We start from the raw sequence: 18,565 nt of genomic DNA on the forward strand, positions 1-18,565 counted from the left end.
ATGCTGACTGGAACTGGGTAGAACCTGACACCATCTGCCCCCTGGTCCTGGTTCTGGTCCTGGTTCTGGTTCTGACCCGTTGTTCCGGTTCTGTCTCCAGGTTGGTGATGGATGACGGGACGGCTGAAGCTCATGTCTGGTTGTCGGGGCAACCAGTCCAGGCCGCGCTGGGATTGGCTGATTCCCAGTGGGCGGGGCTCCAGAGGGTGGTCAGGGTCAGAGGTCATGTCCAGGTGTTCCCTGGGGGGCGGAGCCTGGTCAGTAGCTCTCTGCTCTCTGATTGGCTGTCTGCTGAGTCTCTGATCTGATTGGTGCGTCTCTTCCAGAGGACAGACGGAGACACTGAGGACGTCCTGCTGCACTTCCTGCTGTCCCTCTGCAGCGGTGATGTCATCGGGCAGCAGGTCACCCTCACCTGCAGGAAGTGGACCAATCAGAGCTCAGCAGGTAGGGACGCTCAGCAGAACCTGTTGGACCCGGTCCAGAGGACTGATCCGGTTCTGTCTCCATCAGAGGTGAGACGCTTCAGCCGAGGAGACAGAGACTTCCTGACCAGGAGGCTCCGCCCCCTGCAGCTCACCTGTTCTCACCTGGAGCTGCAGGAAGAATCATGATGACCCGAGTCAGAACTCTGACCTGATCTGATCTGGACTCACCTGGAGACAAGATGAACATCAAGCTTCCTGTTCACCTGTTGGACCTGTTCACCTGGATGTTGAACAGAGTCAGTAAATGTTCCCCAGCAGATCTCAGTCTGACAGAAACACCTGGACAGGTGAGTCCACTGCACCTGGTCCAATTACTGACTGTCATCAGATCTCTGTCAGGCTGCAGGTCTTGGACTTGGACTAGGCCGTTAGCGTTTCTGTTCATTTATTAAAAACATTTTTTCCTCTCAGTTGTTGTTTCTTTAAACGATTATAATGAAGCTTCACAGTTGGATCGATATTTAGTTGTCATGATGCTGTAACCATGGCAACCATGTGGTTTTTATCACAGCTGATTAACATGTGAACGGCGCCATGAGGCTGCAGAACAGAACCAGGAGGGACCAGAACCTCCATGATGAGAATCTCAGTCGATCCGTCTAACTCACCTGGATCCATTGGTTCTGACTCAGAACCATCAGAACCCTTTGATAAAACCGGGTCAGGTCTCTGACATCAGAACCGGGTCGTCAGTTCATGCTGCAGCTGCAGAGTTCAGCCAGCAGGGGGCAGCACTGCCTTCAGAACCCGGTTCTGTCTGAACTCTGGTTCTTCTTCAGATCCAAACTGGATCTCAGAACCAGTGACGTTCTGGTTCTGATCCAGTCTGGGTTGCTCACAGCGCTACCATCAGGATTAAAGTGTTACTGCTGGTTTAACTGGATCAGAACCGGGCCTGCTGGTTCTGGTCCAGTTTATAAAGACAGTAGAGGTTCTGATGGTTTATTGATTTTATTTCAGGTCCAAACATCAAAGATTAAAATCTGATTATTGATGAAGATGATTAGAGGAAGATGAAGAGAAGCAGCCGGGCCACCAGAACCAGAACCGACCCACATGGAGAACTGGAACCTCCTCTGGTTCTGGTTCTGGTTCAGATGGTCCAGTTCAGCAGGAAGCAGGACAAACCGGAACCAGAACCTCCATCCGGGCTCAGCTGGTCGGAACCAGAATACGACCTGGAAGAGAAACAATGGACCGGGTCAGAACCTGATACTGGTACTGGATTTAGAACTGGGTCAGACTGGATCTGATCTGGATTTAAACCAGTTCTCTACTGGTTCTGTTCAGGTTCTGCTCTAAATGATCCAGAACTTGGATTTGTGTTTCTGCTGCTCAGGCCCGGTCCAAAGCCCAGCGCCTTATGTAGAGTGGCTCAGTCAAAGTCTCATCAGGGGTCAGAGGTCGTCACTGTTTCAACATCCTGCTGCTAAAAACGACCAATCAGATTCTTTTATTCTGTAAATATTCAGTAAATTTATTTCTGCTTTTAGTTTTTGCTGCAGAAAAATGTTTGATTTATTAAATACAGAAACTTTATATAATCATGTTTTTAGTGAAACTAAAATTATTTTCATAATTTACTTTTGAAAACTGATTTATTTTTATTTTTGCGACAGATGGAACTTTACCATATTTTCAAGATGTAAAAAAATTCACATTAAAATGTTCTAATAATTAACTTATCAGTTTATTTGACTAATAGAAACAAGATTTTTACTGTTTTATGTTTTATAAAAGTATAAAGTGGAGATGATAACAAAGATCAAGTTCAGGACAAAATATATATACTATATAGAAAATTATAAAAATAAAAAGACTGATGGATCTAAAATGTTATTTTTAAAACAAACTGAATTTTGTGACTTTATGAACCAAAAATGTTCCAATAAATTCATCAGTTTTTTCTCCTCTAGTCTGAGAAGAAAATTTGTTTAAAAATTATGATGATAAAACCAAACCGCTTCCTTTACCACTCCAACAAAATCTTGAAATATTAATTTCATAATCATATATAAAGTTTTCCCCAGACGACTTTCTGCAAAACAAACTAAAAATAAATATCAATTCCTGCATTTTGACAGATTTTGAGACAATAAACATTTTTAAATTGCGACTTTATTAAAGTTTTTAGAAAGTTTTCTAAAATCTTTTTTGTACAACTGGATATTGTAGAATAAATTATTCAATATTTAAGTTTTAATATAATTTGGTTTAGTAACAGGATGAAGAGTAAAATTATGAAATATTTAATCCTCTGGCCTCCATTTTAAAGTGAAATCATTTATTTTAGAGATTATTTAAATAAAATCATAAAAGTCCAATTTTTATTCCAACATGTTAAAATCTTAATTTAATGTTTGAAATTAGTTTTGTTTTATTTTCCTGTTTGTGATTATTATTTTTATTTCTTCTTTTTCTGCTCAGTTAATCAAATAAAACTTTTTATTACTAATGTTTCCATGATATTTGATATAAATTTTCTATAAAATGGGAAAAACAACAAAACATTTCCATGAATCCTCTTTTTTTTTTTACCCCTCCAGGGGGTATTTTGTGGCTCTAGTGTCCCTTATATGACAGCAGGCTGACAGGAAACGGGGAAGGAGAGGGGGGAAGACATGCAGCAAATATCGTCGGGTCCGGGAGTCGAACCCGCGACGGCCGCGTCGAGGACTCAAGGCCTCCAAATACGGGTCGCGCTAACCGCTACACCACCACGGCAGGCCCAAATCCTCCTTTTAACTCAAAACGCCAGCAATGAATTGTGGGTAATTCACTGAAGTCTGTAAAAATACAAACTTTGCTTAAACAGGGAAATAGAACCTAAAATGGACAAAGGGAGGATGAGGAGGATGAAGAGACGCACTGTGACCTTTAACCTCCAAAATGAACAGGGAGGGAGAGGATTTGGACCGGGCCTAAAGTGTTCTGGTTCTATAATGGGCCAGAAGTGTCTAAACCTGCTTTAAACTGGTTCTGACCTTTGACCTCTTTCATTAAATGAATGCAGCTGGTTTTAAATCGTCTCTAAAAACATCTGAACTGATTCTGTACTGGTTCTGTTGTGGTTCTGGTCCTATCCAGGTTCTGGTTCTAAATGTGTCCTGGTTCTGGTTCTGACCTCTGGCCTTCCTCTTGTAGTAGATGAATCCAGCCAGAGACAAAATCAGACCCAGGATCAGTCCTGAAGCTCCGATGGCCAGTTTGTTCCTCTCTGACTCTGGCATGGACGGGTCTGGAGGGACAGAGAGGAAGAGGAGGGGGAGGAAGAGGAAGAGGAGGGGAGGAAGAGGAGGGAGAGGAAGAGGAGAGATAGAGGGAGGAAGGAGAGCGGAAAGAGGAGGAAGAGAAGGGGAGGGGAGGAAGAGGAGGGAGAGGAAGGGGAGAGGAAGAGGAGGAGAGGAAGAGGAGGGGAGGAGGAAGAGGAGGGGAGGAGGAGGAAGAGGAGGGAGAGGAAGAGGAGGGGGAGGAAGAGGAGGGAAAGGAAGAGGAGGGGGAGAGGAAGAGGAGGGAGAGGAAGAGGGGGGAGGAGGAAGAGGAGGGGAGGAGGAGGAAGAGGAGGGAGAGGAAGAGGAGGACATGGAGGAAGGTAGCAACATGTCAGGACTTGTTATCTCAGCTGTTCCGTCTCCAGGTCTCTCTAGTCCTTCTTACCCCAGTCGGTGATCAGAGGTTCCTTCAGGCTGACATGTTCCACCCTGCAGGAGATCCGCTCTCCAGACCTGGAGACACGAACAGAACCGGGTCAGAACCAAAAGAACCGGGTCAGAACCAGCAGGAAACTGGGTCAGACTTCAGAGGTTCTGGTCCCAGTTGTCTCAGAGGTTTTAGTTTTGGTTCTGGTTCTGGCTGTGACCCACCTGGGCGTGTACTCCAGCTGGGAGTGGACCTGGTAGTACCAGTCTCCGTCCTCCATCTCGTCAGTGGTGGTGACGTCTGATGTCACTTCCTGTCCGTCTCTCAGCCACTGAACTTTGATGGTTTTAGGATAGAAATCATAAACTCTGCAGACCAGCATGGAGGGGTGGTGGCCAGCAGGGGGCGTAGTGGAGAACAGTCTGACGGTGGGAGCCACTGGGAGATCAATAACAGGTTATTGGTTCATTATTGAGGTCTGATCAGGAATCATAACTGATCCCTGGATGTAACAGGAATTATTTCTGTTATTATATCAATATTATCATTGATTATTGATGATAAAACCAGTTTAACCAGAACAGAAGCTGCTGGGAGAACTGGAGGGAAATAAAAGTAATTTAGATCCAAACAATAATTAATAATTATTAAATAATTATAATTATAAACAGACCAGAGTTCAGATTAAATAAAGTTATTATTGTAGATAAATCAGATCATCAATAATAATCTAGATAGATCTAGATGTTATAGACTGAGTCCATCTAGAACTAGATGGAACTTCTGGTATTTTAGTTCTATAGTTTATATTTATGAACAATTAACCCTCCTGTTATGTTCGTTTCTAGGGTACAGCAAAAATGTTCGTGGGTCAATTTGACCCAGGGAGTGTTTAATCATGCTATAATGTCAGAAACCAAAAAATTCCTCCAAAACATTTTTGTATCTGATTATTAACTCCAATACTAACTATTTCAATCAATATTTGTGCAATGATGTTTTATTATTTCTCAGAAATTAAGGATCAATGACGACAACCTGCTCATTTACTCATTTGGACATAAAAAATGGAATTTAGATTTTTAATGTCCACTGAAAAAAACCTAGACACAAAAAAACAATAATTTCCTTGAAGTTGACCTTTGGTAAATTATTTTATATTATACTTTTTTTTTTTTACCAAAGGGTGATCTTTATAATTGAACTTGAGACACACATACTGTTCTGGGTCAAATTGACCCGCTGATTAAAATCAAGATAAATGAGTCATGCAGAGAGTATTTATGTTTTCATCCACTTCTGCTGAGTGTCACTCAGAGTGGGTGGAGTTTGTCCACAGGAATAGAAAAGATTCCCGTCAAAGGTTGTGTGAACACTTTCTGCTTTCTCGCAGTTTCCTAGTGAAGTAAAGAGAGTAGTGAGAAAGTGGGCTTGTGTGTGTGTGGTTGCGTGTGTTTGTGTGTGAGTGTGTGTGTGGTGAAATATGGTTCATAACTGCAAGGAAACATATAGAATTGGACATTTTAAAATCTTTTTTTGCACTTTAACCTGACTGCCGGGTCAAATTGACCCGAACAGTATCGATGTAAAAAGTAGACCTAGGGTTTGGTACAAATGTGTAAAATGAATAAATTTTCAACTTATGTCTAGAGTGCACCTATTAAGACAAATAGAAAACGTTTCATGCAAAAAAATGCTTCTATTTTTTTTTTTTTAATTTGTAAATTTTAAAACGGGTCAATTTGACCCGGAACATAACAGGAGGGTTAACAGAAAAATTATTTTTTTTTTCTTGGTTGTTTCCAGATATAAATCAAACGTTTATTATTAATATTTCTATTCTTTTAATATTGATAATGAATTTATGACTGTAAAATATTTAATATTGATTAACTCCAGTAGTAAATAGTTTATTAATAAGTTGATCAGCAGTGATTGGATCTGTATTGATCAGCTGATCAGATCAATATTGATCATTTGATGAGATCAGAGTGTAATGTTTTATCTAATCAATAATAAATAAACTGATAGATCCAGTTTAATGATCATCAGTCAGAATTGATCAGAGGATCAATCAGGAAATGATCAAATCAACTCACCTGATTTAGTCAGTTTGGTCTGGTACCAGACACCAACGTTGTTTAGACAGTAGGTTTCCTTCTGAGCTTTCAGCGCTGCTATCTGTGACTGATCTTTGTTCAGTCGTTCTGCGTTCATCACTCCCAGCTCCGTGTATCCAACAAATCTCCCCAGGTTGCTGTCAAACCTGAGGAACTCCTTCTTGTTGTAAATGTAGGATCTGATGAACTGAATGTCGTTCAGATCAGTGGAGTTAAAAACACAACGATCCGCTGAATATTCTCTGAATCCGTCTGGAACCAGAACAGAACCTCAGTATTGATTTATTACCAGTTATTGATCCTATCTGATGTGTTCATTTGATCAGATTAATTATCAATCAATACAATTGAATGGACTGAAGTAATGATTAGTATATTAATGATCAATAATTAATCAAATATTGATCAGTTTATCAGTTATTAATCTGAATCAGCAGAACTGATCCAGATTAAAATACTATTGATCCAGATATTAGCTATAGTATTGATCAGAGATCAGATTATTGATCCAACCAGATTTACAGATTGATAAAAGGTTAAAGTATTGATCAGTATTGATCAGATTATTGATCCTTATTGCTCTACAGACTGATGCAGTTTAAACCCTGACTATTGATCCATATAATAATTATTGATCAGTGATTATCAGTTACTAGCAGAGTATTGATCATATTATCAGTGATTATCAGTTATTGATCATATTAACAGTGATTATCAGTTATTGATCATATCACCAGTGATTATCAGTTATTGATCCTACCTGCAGCATTGATGGTGATGATGATCAGCAGCCAGCAGAGCAGTGATGAAGCCATGTCTCTCTCTCTCTCCCAGTCAGAGGAACTAACTGGTTCTGATGGGAACTGCAGTAAAAACCAGAGCAGAGTCACATGACCTCTGCATCACTGGTTACCGGGTAGAAAAGACTGAGGCTGACAACCAGAGAGAGAAACTGGTTCTGGTTCTGGTTCTTTCTCTCCTCTTTCTATCTGCAGTAACTTTCTAACCTAGGTTCTGTTCTGGTTCTGTTCCAGTACCAGGTCTCTGCTGGTCCAGTGGACCGGCTCTGGTTCTACAGAGAGAAACTAAATAAAAACTCATTTACTGGAACAACTGGACCTACTGACAGAACAACCCAACTCTGTTCAGAACTGGACCAGAACCGGATCAGAACCAGCAGGTCTGGAGAGAATTTAATAGATTTTAAAAATTAATAAATGAACAAAGTTTACAAATAAAGACCCATCAGCTGGTTCTGCTGGTTCTACTGGTTTCCTCCAGAACCAGTTCCTGGTCTCCAGCAGCTCAGAGCTCCAGCCTTCCTCTGCCTAGCTCCTGATGACGTCACAGCCCTCCTGCCCTCTGATTGGCTGCTGCCAGCGTTTGGTTCAGCAGCAGCTTCAGTTTCTCTCAGAGTCTCTGAGGCTGACAGATGATGAAGATGATGATGAAGCTGCTCCTCTTCCTCTGTGGGGTCCTCTGGGTCTCTGCTGATGGTGAGTTACACTGGTTCTGACCGGGTCCAAACTGGTTCTGATGGACCCACTGGGTTCTGGAGGTTCTGCTGCAGGTTCTTCATCAGTTTCTCTCTCTGTGTTTCTAGTTCTACATGAGGACCTTGCTATCGTTGGATGTTCAGACTCTGATGGAGAGATGATGTACGCTCTGGATGGAGAAGAGCTTTGGTACGCCGACTTCAAGAAGGGAAAAGGAGTCGATCCTCAACCTCCTTTTGTTGTTCATACGAGCTACAGGGAAGGAGTTTATGAACAAGCTGTGGCTAATCAACAGGTCTGCAGATCAAACCTGAAGGTTTGTCGCAGTGCCATGAAGGACATTCCAGATGAAAACGGTAAAGAACAATAATCATTTAAACTGATTTATTTTCACCTTTGATCAGCTGATTATTTTGTAATAAACTGTTAATTATTAATAAATCACAATAGTTTAATAAATTAAATCCAGTCTGTGAGGAAAAATCATAATGTCTAAAATCTGAGATATGATGTTAATTAAAGATGCTCCAGTTTATTACAGTTTATATTAATCTAATATTGTAACTATTAACTGTTTATTAACTATTAATAACATGCAGAGCTTTAATAATATATAAAATCAGATATTATAATCTGATTTTATATATTTCAGTTCTATTAAACATTTTATTTCATGTGGATCAATTAATATTAATATCTCGCTCTTCATCTGATTTATAAAATAATTAATACAAGTAAAACTTTTCATTTTATTAATTTTATTCCATCTGACCATCAATAAGTTTGTAAAGTTAAAGAATTTAAAATATAAACCAGAAACCAAAAGAAACTAAATAACTAAAATATTCCCACAGAGATTCAGTCAGAGGTAAAGTTATAATATTAGATTAATGAGAAATAAAACAGAAATTTATTACAAAGCAGGTTGTACTGAAGGTCGGGATCTGGTTCTGATCCGGTTCTGATCCAGTTCCTCTGGACACTTTTCCATCAGTTTATTTCTAATCTCTAACAGACCTGCTGTTGATTGGCCCCGCCCCCTGACCAATCAGAGGGCAGCAGCTGGGTAATCAGCCAATAGTGAGTGAGCAGTAGAAACAGATTTAATCCAGATTAAAACTAAACAATGAGAACCCAGAGGAGAAATGGAGCCAAAACTATTTACTACAAGTAGAAACAGGCTGAGCAGCCAGAGGTCAAAGGTTAAACTGCTGACACCTTAAAATGTCTGTTTTAACTGGAACAAGGACAGAAATAAAGTTCCTGGTTTCAATGTGTGAATGAATTCACCTTCAAGTATTAATAATTTTTAGTAAAGAACAACAAAACTTTATAAATGTGAAAACTAGAGTTAAACTAAAACTATGACCAGTTTTAGTTTTTAAACTTAAACTATGACCAGTTTTTAGTTTTAAACTAAAACTATGACCAGTTTTAGTTTTAAACTAAAACTATGACCAGTTTTTAGTTTTAAACTAAAACTATGACCAGTTTTAGTTTTAAACTAAAACTATGACCAGTTTTTAGTTATTAAACTAAAACTATGACCAGTTTTTAGTTTTAAACTAAAACTATGACCAGTTTTAGTTTTAAACTAAAACTATGACCAGTTTTTAGTTTTAAACTAAAACTATGACCAGTTTTAGTTTTAAACTAAAACTATGACCAGTTTTAGTTTTAAACTAAAACTATGACCAGTTTTTAGTTTTAAACTAAAACTATGACCAGTTTTAGTTTTAAACTAAAACTATGACCAGTTTTTAGTTTCTAAACTAAAACTATGACCAGTTTTTAGTTTCTAAACTAAAACTATGACCAGTTTTTAGTTATTAAACTAAAACTATGACCAGTTTTAGTTTTAAACTAAAACTATGACCAGTTTTTAGTTATTAAACTAAAACTATGACCAGTTTTTAGATATTAAACTAAACCTTTGAACACTTGTTTTCTCCTCCTGTTATAGTCAAAGTCTCTGGTGAATCTTCATCATGACTTCAGACAGGATAGAAACATGATGTTAAATTTAACTGTTTCAAGCTTTAAAAAGTTCATTTAAGTTAAAAATATCTAACTTTTAATTAGATATTTTATATATCTAATTACATGAATCTGTCATCACTAAACCAAATGAATTAAGTGAAATTAATGTAAATAAATCCATAAAATGAACTTCAGAGTGAAAAATGAACCAGAACCTCCTGAAAACCCAGTAATTATTAATCTGTAATAAACTGATCATCACTAATAAATTCTCATCATTTTGAAGCCAACAGGTTTTATTACATTATTATTGATTATTGATCTGCTGGTAAATCCATATTATTGTGGAGTTTTTCACAGCAGTGAGAATCAGAAACAGGATCAGAAATCTGGTCAATAGTTTATCTGGGATCAGAGATGATTTATTACAATAATAATTTATTAATAATAATAATAATAATTTATTATAACGCATCAGGATCACATGACTGAATGATGGAGCTCAAGCTGCTGCTCTCTTTAGACAGAAACAACAATAATCAGAATAAATGAACAAACTCTCAGCTTCACTGGGACAAAACCTGCTGACTGGACAGACGTCCAGAGGACAGACAGACATGGACAACAGGAAGAGACAGAAGGTCTTTGCTGGAGAAGCTGCTTGTTCACACAGTTCTATAGATCCTGAAGCTTTGAGGATCAACTAGAGAATCTATTCTAGAAAATCCACACAGGTGAAAACTAGACATGAACTAGAATGTGACGTTTCTAGAGTCAGTCTATTCCTGAACCACAGATCTAACCTGATGACTGACTGGACAAAATGACACTCAGAGATGGACTTTTCTAGAACCTGTCCTAAAGCCCTACATGTTCTAGACTTTGATTCAGTTTAGAATAATAAAATATGGACCTTTAGATGAGTTCTGCTGCCAACTGGACCAGAACCACTGGGTTCACTTTGGATCTGTTCCCTCCTCCATAGTTTACCATTCACTGATCTACATTAGAGCAGGTCATCAGTTCTTGTTCTGGTCCTCTGAACATTGTAGACTTAGACTGGTCCATCAGACGTTCTGCTCTGAACCATCTGGACCAGTTTCTCCATCTGGTCCTGTTCCTCCAGTTACCCTCCTGGTTTCTCCCCAGATGCCCCCTCCAACCTGGTGATTTACCCCAGAGACGAAGTGGAGCTGGGAGAGAAGAACATCCTGGTCTGTCACGTCTCTGGTTTCTATCCGGCTCCGGTCAACGTGTCCTGGACCAGAAACGGTCAGAAAGTGACTGAAGGAACCAGCATCAACGTTCCCTTTCCCAGTAAGGACAGCAGCTTCACCCAGATCTCCAGGCTGGACTTCGTCCCTCAGATTGGAGACATCTACAGCTGCTCAGTGGAGCATCTGGCTCTGAAAGAACCACAGACCAGAACCTGGGGTGAGGAGACTTTGACTAGACCAGAAGCATCAACAGGAACCTTTAATTTAATGATAAACCTGATTAATCCTGATTGAACTAAACATCCAGATGTTTCTTGTCTCTCTGTGTCTCCAGATGTGGAGATGAACAATCCTCAGTCCGGTCCCGGTCCGGCCATCTTCTGTGGAGTCGGTCTGACCGTCGGCCTGCTGGGAGTCGCTGTGGGAACTTTCTTCCTGATCAAAGGGAACGAGTGCAGCTGATTGGCTGGAGCTGATTGGTTAAAGCTGATTGGTCGATGGTTTATCAGTGATTTATGTTCAGTTTTTTTATTCTTCTTCACTTGAATCAGTTTCTTCATCACTGATGTAAATTTAATATAAACTATTTAGAAAGTTTAAATCTTCCATTTATAACATTAAACTTTAATCTGATGTTTTTATCAGTGAACAAGTTTTACTGTCAGTTTGTTTCAGTTAATAAATGATCAATTATTTCTATCAGTTTCTTGTCCTTCATCCAGTTCAGTTGGCTTCTGTGTTTCCAGAACCAGAACCAAAAGCAGAACCTCTGGTGTCAGGATGGTTCCATCATCTGATCTCAATAAAAACTTCTATAGTCTGGAGTTTGTCTGACTTATTATAAATTAATTCAGTTTTCTCCTCTGCATGTTTCTAGTTTTCACCATCAGACTGCAGGAGTCAGTCGGTTCTGACCTTCAGATTGGACCCGGCTGCTCCAGGCTGATGGAGCATCGATACGCTGCTGCAGCCACAGGAAGTGAGGAGACTAACTTCCTGTGGTGGAGGGAAACCTGGTCAGCTTGGTTCACTGTTGATGTGCCTGGATAACCTGGAGATCCTGGTGTGGTGACCTTTGACCTGCAGCACTGGCCTTCCTCCATTGTTTCTTCCTGCTGCAGCAGGTCTGGTTCTGGTTCTGCAGTGAACAGCAGCAACAGAACCAGACCTGCTGCAGGAGCTGGAAGGTTGTTTCAGCCTGAGTGATGGACGGTTCTGGACGGTTCACTGGGTTCTGTATGGTTCTGCTCCATTATGATGCCGTTGCCTCCTGGTGTTGGTCCAGTGGACCAGTAGATACTCAGTGAGTTGTGAGGAACCAGGTCCGTTTCTAGATGTTGGTATTTGGGTTTAGTGATTAAACGTTCAGATCTTTTGTTTTGACTCCTAAACTTCTTCATTTTTCATCTACAACCTCATATTTCTGCATAACTTCACTAATAGAAACGTTTTGCATGAAAAATCATTTTGTATTTAATATTCTCTATATGAGAATCCATATTCCTCTTTAACTTTATGTAGCCGCTCTCATCCGACTCATCTGCTGTATGTACTCTGCGTTGTGTGTAATCGGCAAAGGGAACCAGGAGACGAGGACACCGGGTTAGGGTTACCCTGCAATACACCTGCCCTACTGGTGTATTGCAGCAGTAGGGCAGATTTATTCTGTTTAAAACAAAAATGTATCAGCACTCCAGTTCTTGGGCTCTGGCTTTCCCACACACACCTTAACCAATCAAAAGAACAAAAATGACCACATTGGCACGGTAAACTCAATAAATGTTATTAACGTGGGAATTAAGTGCCCAGTACAGTGCTGCGCTAAACATAAAACAGTTGGGGAACAATAAGTAACGACTTGTGAGTTCGGCAAACATACTTTTAAGGACATTTTGAATATTTTAATACACAAACAGAAGACAGCTTTGTACGCTTACCTCTCCCCAGCGCAGCTTGGCGCGAACTGAGGAGGGCGAACACACAGGATATGACGAGGAGACAGGAAACAAGAAAATAAAAGCTTCTCCGCCAAAATAAAATACAATTCAACAACTAAGAAAAACAAATATACACAGGTAATGAGGATGGATTTGAGGTGAAATATAACCAGTTTTACACACTTGTGTAACCCACGTGACCGCCACGCCCCAACCACCTTCCCTTTAAGCCGTCCCTTTAACAGCTGGGACCCTCATGTGTATTTCCGGGGTTTCCACTGTGCTGCTGCTCACTGTTGGTTGTGGCGTTGGTTGTTAATAAAACAATCTCAAATCTCCAACTCGACTCATCGCTGAACGAATTCATCTCTAAAACTCGAGGATCTGCGGTGAGTTAAGTACCATCTGAACTTGAGGTTGTATCAGCAATACTAGCGCCGCTAATATATCCGCTGCAATACTCACCAGGTTGGGTTTTGTTGATGCCTGGTTTACCTTCTGATGAGAACAAGTAACATCCACTTCCTCAAACAATCCGTTACTCGACGGTGAGTAAATATTCATCCATATATGATGGGCGTTATTTCCGCTGTGCGCCGCCAGTTAGCATTAGCTACCAACTCGACAATCAGTTGCCACATCAGCTCAGTCCACTTACTAATTACTTACTTAATAAAAAGTCACACTGTTAAAGCCGAATTAAAGGCCACACCTTTAATATTTAAAGGCTTCTCTTTCAACTTTAGATTTGATTATTTTTCATGATTTCTTTGTTTATTGTTGTATTCCATGCTGGTGCATCAATGAAGTCTGGTACCTAATATGATTTTGTTTGTAGCTACTTTGATCAATCACATTCTTAAAGTTGATTGATTTGATTTATTATTAGCTGTTCGTAGCGACTGCTAATTACCTTGAGAAATTTTGAACTTGAATTATGAAGTGCACTTTTCTTTTTAAAAGGATTTTTTGTTTTCTCTCATTTTTATAATATATGAAGTGGTTGTCAATACATAGCAGTATGTATTTGTTTTTTTCCCATTTAGCTTATATAAATATAACATTTATATATGAACTTAATGTATGTTTTCTGGCCTTTTAGGTCAGGTTTTTTTTTTCTCCCCCTTCATCGACTCGCTCGCTGACGGGGGATGGCGAGCTACCCACACACCACCTGGTGGTAGGAAAAAGAAAGACACTCTCCACACAGGAAAACCAAACAACACTTTCCATACAGGAAACAAAATAAACTCTAAGGGAGTATCTAAAGGAAAAGAACAATCCTCCCGTTGCTCTTGGACTTTTGAACTACATTTGGTTTTGAAGTATTATTGATTATTTCATTTTTGGTTTGTTCTTTTTTTCCCCGTCCTTGTTTCTTTTGAACAATTTCTCTTTGTTTAGTTTTTGCTGTTATTAGGCCCGAGCAGCAAAGCGCTGCGAAGGCCTATTGTATCTGTACTGTTTATTATTATTATTCTGCCCCCCTCTTCGTGGGCCTTTTTGGGGGCTTTATCATATTCAAAAACTCACCAAACTTGGCGGTCGCGTCTAGGCGGTTTAAAAATTTTGAATTTTAAGGTCGCCGCAAAAATTGCCAAAAAAATTGCTCAACGGCAGCAACTAGCAATTTTCAAAAGACCCATTGCTATTCACTTACTTCATCGTAGAGACTTGAAATTCGGTACAGAGTTAGAGCTCACTAAGACGCTCAGAATTTACAAGTAATGTCATAGTGCAAGTATCACAGGAAGTCGGCCATTTTGTATTGAAGGTCCATTTTTTACCTCGAGTTTGACGTTTACAGCCTTCGCATTTGATCGAACTCCTCCTAGAGATTTCGATTGATCGGCTTCAAACTCGGTCAGTCTGATCATAAGGCATGTCTGATTTAAAGTTATCAAATTGGTGAGTTTTGGAGCATGTTGAAGGGGGGTTACCAGGGGTCAAAGTTCACCTACACGCCATGAAACAAAAACCTCTTATATTTCCTATACAAAAACACATAGAGGGACCAAACTTTCAGTGATTGATCGACATCAGGTGTCCTAAAATACCCTGCAGTGAAATTTTTTTTTTATGTAGGCCACGCCCCCTGAGAGCAGGAAGTGTAATGTTTTACTGTGAACGGTCGCTATCTTAGCCCTTTGACCTAATCAACATGAAACTGTGTCCAGAGACAGAAGACATGTTGGTGTGTTGTGGATTCCAACCCCGACCGGCTGCGATGAAGCAGCTGGGCGTGGCGGCGTTGCGAACGCCATCGAATTTCGTTTGGCTCTGAATTCCACAGTTTCGGGGTGAGCTGCTCCAAACTCACTAGGATGGATCCTTATCCATCCCCGAACAGGAATCCATAGCGATATTTGGTGGGCGTGGCCTAATTTTTCTATAGCGACCCCTAGAGTATTTTAAATGAACAGCCCCAAGCCATGCTTAAACCTAGAATTACGAAACTTGGTACACATGTGTATCTTGTCGGGACGTACAAAAAAGTCTCTTAGAGCCATGCTCTAAACCCAACAGGAAGTCGGCCATTTTGTATTGAAGGTCCATTCTGGACCTCGAGTTTGACGTTTACAGCCTTTGCATTTGATCGAACTCCTCCTAGGGTTTTCGATTGATCGGCTTCAAACTCGGTCAGTCTGATCATAAGGCATGTCTGATTTAAAGTTATCAAATTGGTGACTGTATGAGCTTGCTGAAGGGGGGTTACCAGGGGTCAAAGTTCACCTACTCGCCATGAAACACGAAACTCTTATATTTCCTATACAAAAACACATAGAGGGACCAAACTTTCTGGGATTGATCGTTATGGGGTTACCTAAAATACCCTGTGGTGAAATTATTTTTTTACGTAGGCCACGCCCCCTGAGAACAGGAAGTGTCATGTTTTACTGTGAACGGTCGTTATCTTAGCCCTTTGACCTAATCAACATGAAACTGTGTCCAGAGACAGAAGACATGTTGGTGTGTTGTGGATTCCAACCCCGACCGGCTGCGATGAAGCAGGTGGGCGTGGCGGCGTTGCGAACGCCATCGAATTTCGTTTGGCTCTGAATTCCACAGTTTCGGGGTGAGCTGCTCCAAACTCACTAGGATGGATCCTTATCCATCCCCGAACAGGAATCCATAGCGAAATTTGGTGGGCGTGGCCTAATTTCTCTACATCTCCCCCTGGAATATTTTAAAAAATCAGCCCCAAGCCATGCTTTATCCTAGAATTACGAAACTTGGTACACATGTGTATCTTGTCAGGACGTACAAAAAAGTCTCTTGGAGCCATGCTCTAAACCCAACAGGAAGTCGGCCATTTTAGATTGAAGTTCATTTGACCTCGATTTTGACATTTAGAGCCTTCGTATTTGATCGAACTCCTCCTAGGGATTTCGATTGATCGGCTTCAAACTCGGTCAGTCTGATCATAAGGCATGTCTGATTTAAAGTTATCAATATGGTGAGTTTTGGAGCATGTTGAAGCGGGGTTAGCAGGGCTCAAAGTTCCCCTGTGATCGACTGTGTAATATGTAATTACAAAGGGGATCCTTTATCATTCCGTAGTGCAATGCTGCCCTCTGGTGTCGAATTACTGAAATTACTGAAATAGTTTCATTATTTCAGTAATTCGACACCAGAGGGCAGCATTGCCCTACGGAAAGACAGAGTTCAATTTTGTAATGTAGGAAAAAATTAAAAATTTGTAATTCTACTGTGAACGGTCGATAGCTTCTGCACCAAACTTTGCACGAGTGACCCTGGCGGGACCCTGACGACCCTATGTCATCATATTATGACGTCATCTAAGCCCCGCCCCCTCAGAACCGGAAGTGCCGTTTTTTTCCTTGGAAAGCTCCGTTTATGGCTCTCTTGACCTAATCAAGATGATTCGGATGATAAACTCTGTCAATGCTCGCTGCTGGCTGAACCGTGTGGGCGTGGCCAAATGGCGAATATCAGTCCCTCGCCATATGCATACGTTTGGCTCTAATTCACGCATGGATCATCCGATTGGCACCAAACTGGATATGTATGATCTTTGTTCACCTCTAAAGAGCCCGACGGGTTTGAGATGTAATTTGACTCCACTGCGCCCCCTAAGTTAATACATCGGCCGTATCTCCTCGACGCATCGACCGATCTGCACCAGATTTTTTGACAGTCGTCGGGGAGCGCCGCCGAACGCATTCACGCGTGTCGCCCGGTGGACGGGCGGAGAAAATGCGCGACAGCTACTGCGGCGGCTAGCGGGCGGCGGTGCTAGAAACTGCGGCGGAGCTTCTGCGGTGGGGAGTTGGCTGCGGCTCTGGAAAACGCGCGAGAGCTTCTGCGGTGGCCGGAACCCCCGCGGTGGCCAATTGGCCGGAGCAGCGCTTGCTGCGAGGGCCGCCCGAGGCTGCTTGCAGCTTTAATTATTATTATTATTGTCATTATTATTATCATTACTATTTCCACTGCAATAAATGGCAATATAAACAAAGCTCTTTGCATCAGTTGCATCAATTATCCACCCAATCATGACTCCATGCCGTACCTATTTCTGATTTTATAGAGTGGTTAACACTAAGCCCTGCAGTCAGACCTGCGCATTTAAGAAGAGCGTTACACTTGCTACATTTATATATTTGTTCTGTTATGATAATGAGCTGCCGGGTCCAGCAGAACTTTCAATGCAGCATAATTCATAAAGTTGTTTAATTTAAATGTTTTAAATCCATCAATCTTCTGGAAAATGGCTGACTACAATTTCTCCAAAACTCCAAACATGTTGGCGCTCCCTAGTGGGCGGGGCTTGTTGCTCCAACGCCTGAATCAGATGCCAACGTCTCCTCTGATTGGCTGATAGATGCTTTTGCCACCATGGCTGATTTATGAATATATTTCATGTTTACATCTTTCACTGCCATCATTTTTATTTATTGCATGAACAAACATATTCATGTCAGATTTTAATTTCATTTAAACACCATGATTATTAAATTGTTTTTCTGACATTTGCAGAAAAGATTTTAACATATTAGTGATGTAAATATAACTAGTGATCATGAACCACAGGAAGTGATGGAGAAACTGATCAGATAAAAACGATCAGATCGTCTCCAATCAGCTTCATGTTCCTGTTTCTGCAGCTGATCTGATTATTCAGCAGTTTTAGGTCCAGAGGAGAATAAATGACCTCTGAACTGAGGAGGAAAACTGGTGACAGACTGAGGAGAAGGAATAATATCTATATATAGATCTATATACGTATATCTAGGCCTGTCACAATAACAGATTTTGCTGAACAATTAATTGTCTCAAAAATTATTGCGATAAACGATAATATTGTTTGAAGACCTTTTTACACTGATTTAATGGAAATGACGTAATAATGCAGGCGATTTCCTGCCAGAGATAGATACACTTTATTTTCAAAAGAATATTTAACACTGGAACTGATAAACAAAATAAACAAAACAACCAAAAATAAAATGAATTCTCAGTCTCTATTAATAAAAAATGTACTTGATAAAAACTAAACATAAAGCCAAAGTGGAAATAAATACTGCATTCAACCAAAAGAGTGCAGATTATGAAGTCTGTATATTATGTTGCCCTTCAGTAATAATTAGATTTAAATAGAGAAGATGGGCACATCGACTACCTGATGCAATAATTCACACTACATGATTTTTTGCTCCTATTTTTCCC

At 40.4% G+C, this 18,565-nt stretch overlaps 3 protein-coding genes across 5 annotated transcripts in view; 2 read left to right on the plus strand and 1 right to left on the minus strand.

Annotated features, from left to right (window-relative positions):
• ctc1 (CST telomere replication complex component 1) overlaps positions 1-1,351 on the plus strand; it is a 127,359-nt gene extending 126,008 nt beyond the window's left edge. Inside the window, exons 23-25 of the mRNA XM_023346464.1 lie at positions 101-257; positions 327-447; positions 514-1,351. Coding sequence (XP_023202232.1) covers positions 101-257; positions 327-447; positions 514-614 — 379 coding nt within the window. The 3' untranslated portion in view covers positions 615-1,351. The remainder of the gene's footprint in view (positions 1-100; positions 258-326; positions 448-513) is intronic.
• Positions 1,352-1,420: 69 nt separating this feature from the next.
• Positions 1,421-18,565, minus strand: part of LOC102236986 (H-2 class II histocompatibility antigen, E-S beta chain) — a 30,629-nt gene continuing 13,484 nt past the window's right edge. The window contains exons 2-7 of one of the 3 annotated variants that reach the window (XM_023346470.1): positions 7,008-7,110; positions 6,227-6,499; positions 4,352-4,565; positions 4,146-4,213; positions 3,613-3,726; positions 1,421-1,666 (exon numbers count right to left, since the gene is read on the minus strand). In XM_023346470.1, coding sequence (XP_023202238.1) covers positions 1,641-1,666; positions 3,613-3,726; positions 4,146-4,213; positions 4,352-4,565; positions 6,227-6,499; positions 7,008-7,062 — 750 coding nt within the window. In that variant the 5' untranslated portion in view covers positions 7,063-7,110 and the 3' untranslated portion in view covers positions 1,421-1,640. The remainder of the gene's footprint in view (positions 1,667-3,612; positions 3,727-4,145; positions 4,214-4,351; positions 4,566-6,226; positions 6,500-7,007; positions 7,111-18,565) is intronic. The other 2 variants (XM_023346469.1, XM_023346471.1) reach the window with 2 other exon arrangements.
• LOC102236725 (H-2 class II histocompatibility antigen, A-U alpha chain-like) lies at positions 7,644-11,642 on the plus strand. The gene is made up of 4 exons (XM_005817167.3): positions 7,644-7,743; positions 7,851-8,099; positions 10,873-11,157; positions 11,275-11,642. Exons 1-4 carry the CDS (start codon positions 7,680-7,682, stop codon positions 11,400-11,402), a joined length of 726 nt encoding a protein of 241 aa, XP_005817224.1. The 5' UTR covers positions 7,644-7,679; the 3' UTR covers positions 11,403-11,642.

This window comes from Xiphophorus maculatus, chromosome 14 (assembly GCF_002775205.1).
Source record: "Xiphophorus maculatus strain JP 163 A chromosome 14, X_maculatus-5.0-male, whole genome shotgun sequence".
In the NCBI taxonomy this organism is placed as follows: Eukaryota; Metazoa; Chordata; class Actinopteri; order Cyprinodontiformes; family Poeciliidae; genus Xiphophorus; species Xiphophorus maculatus.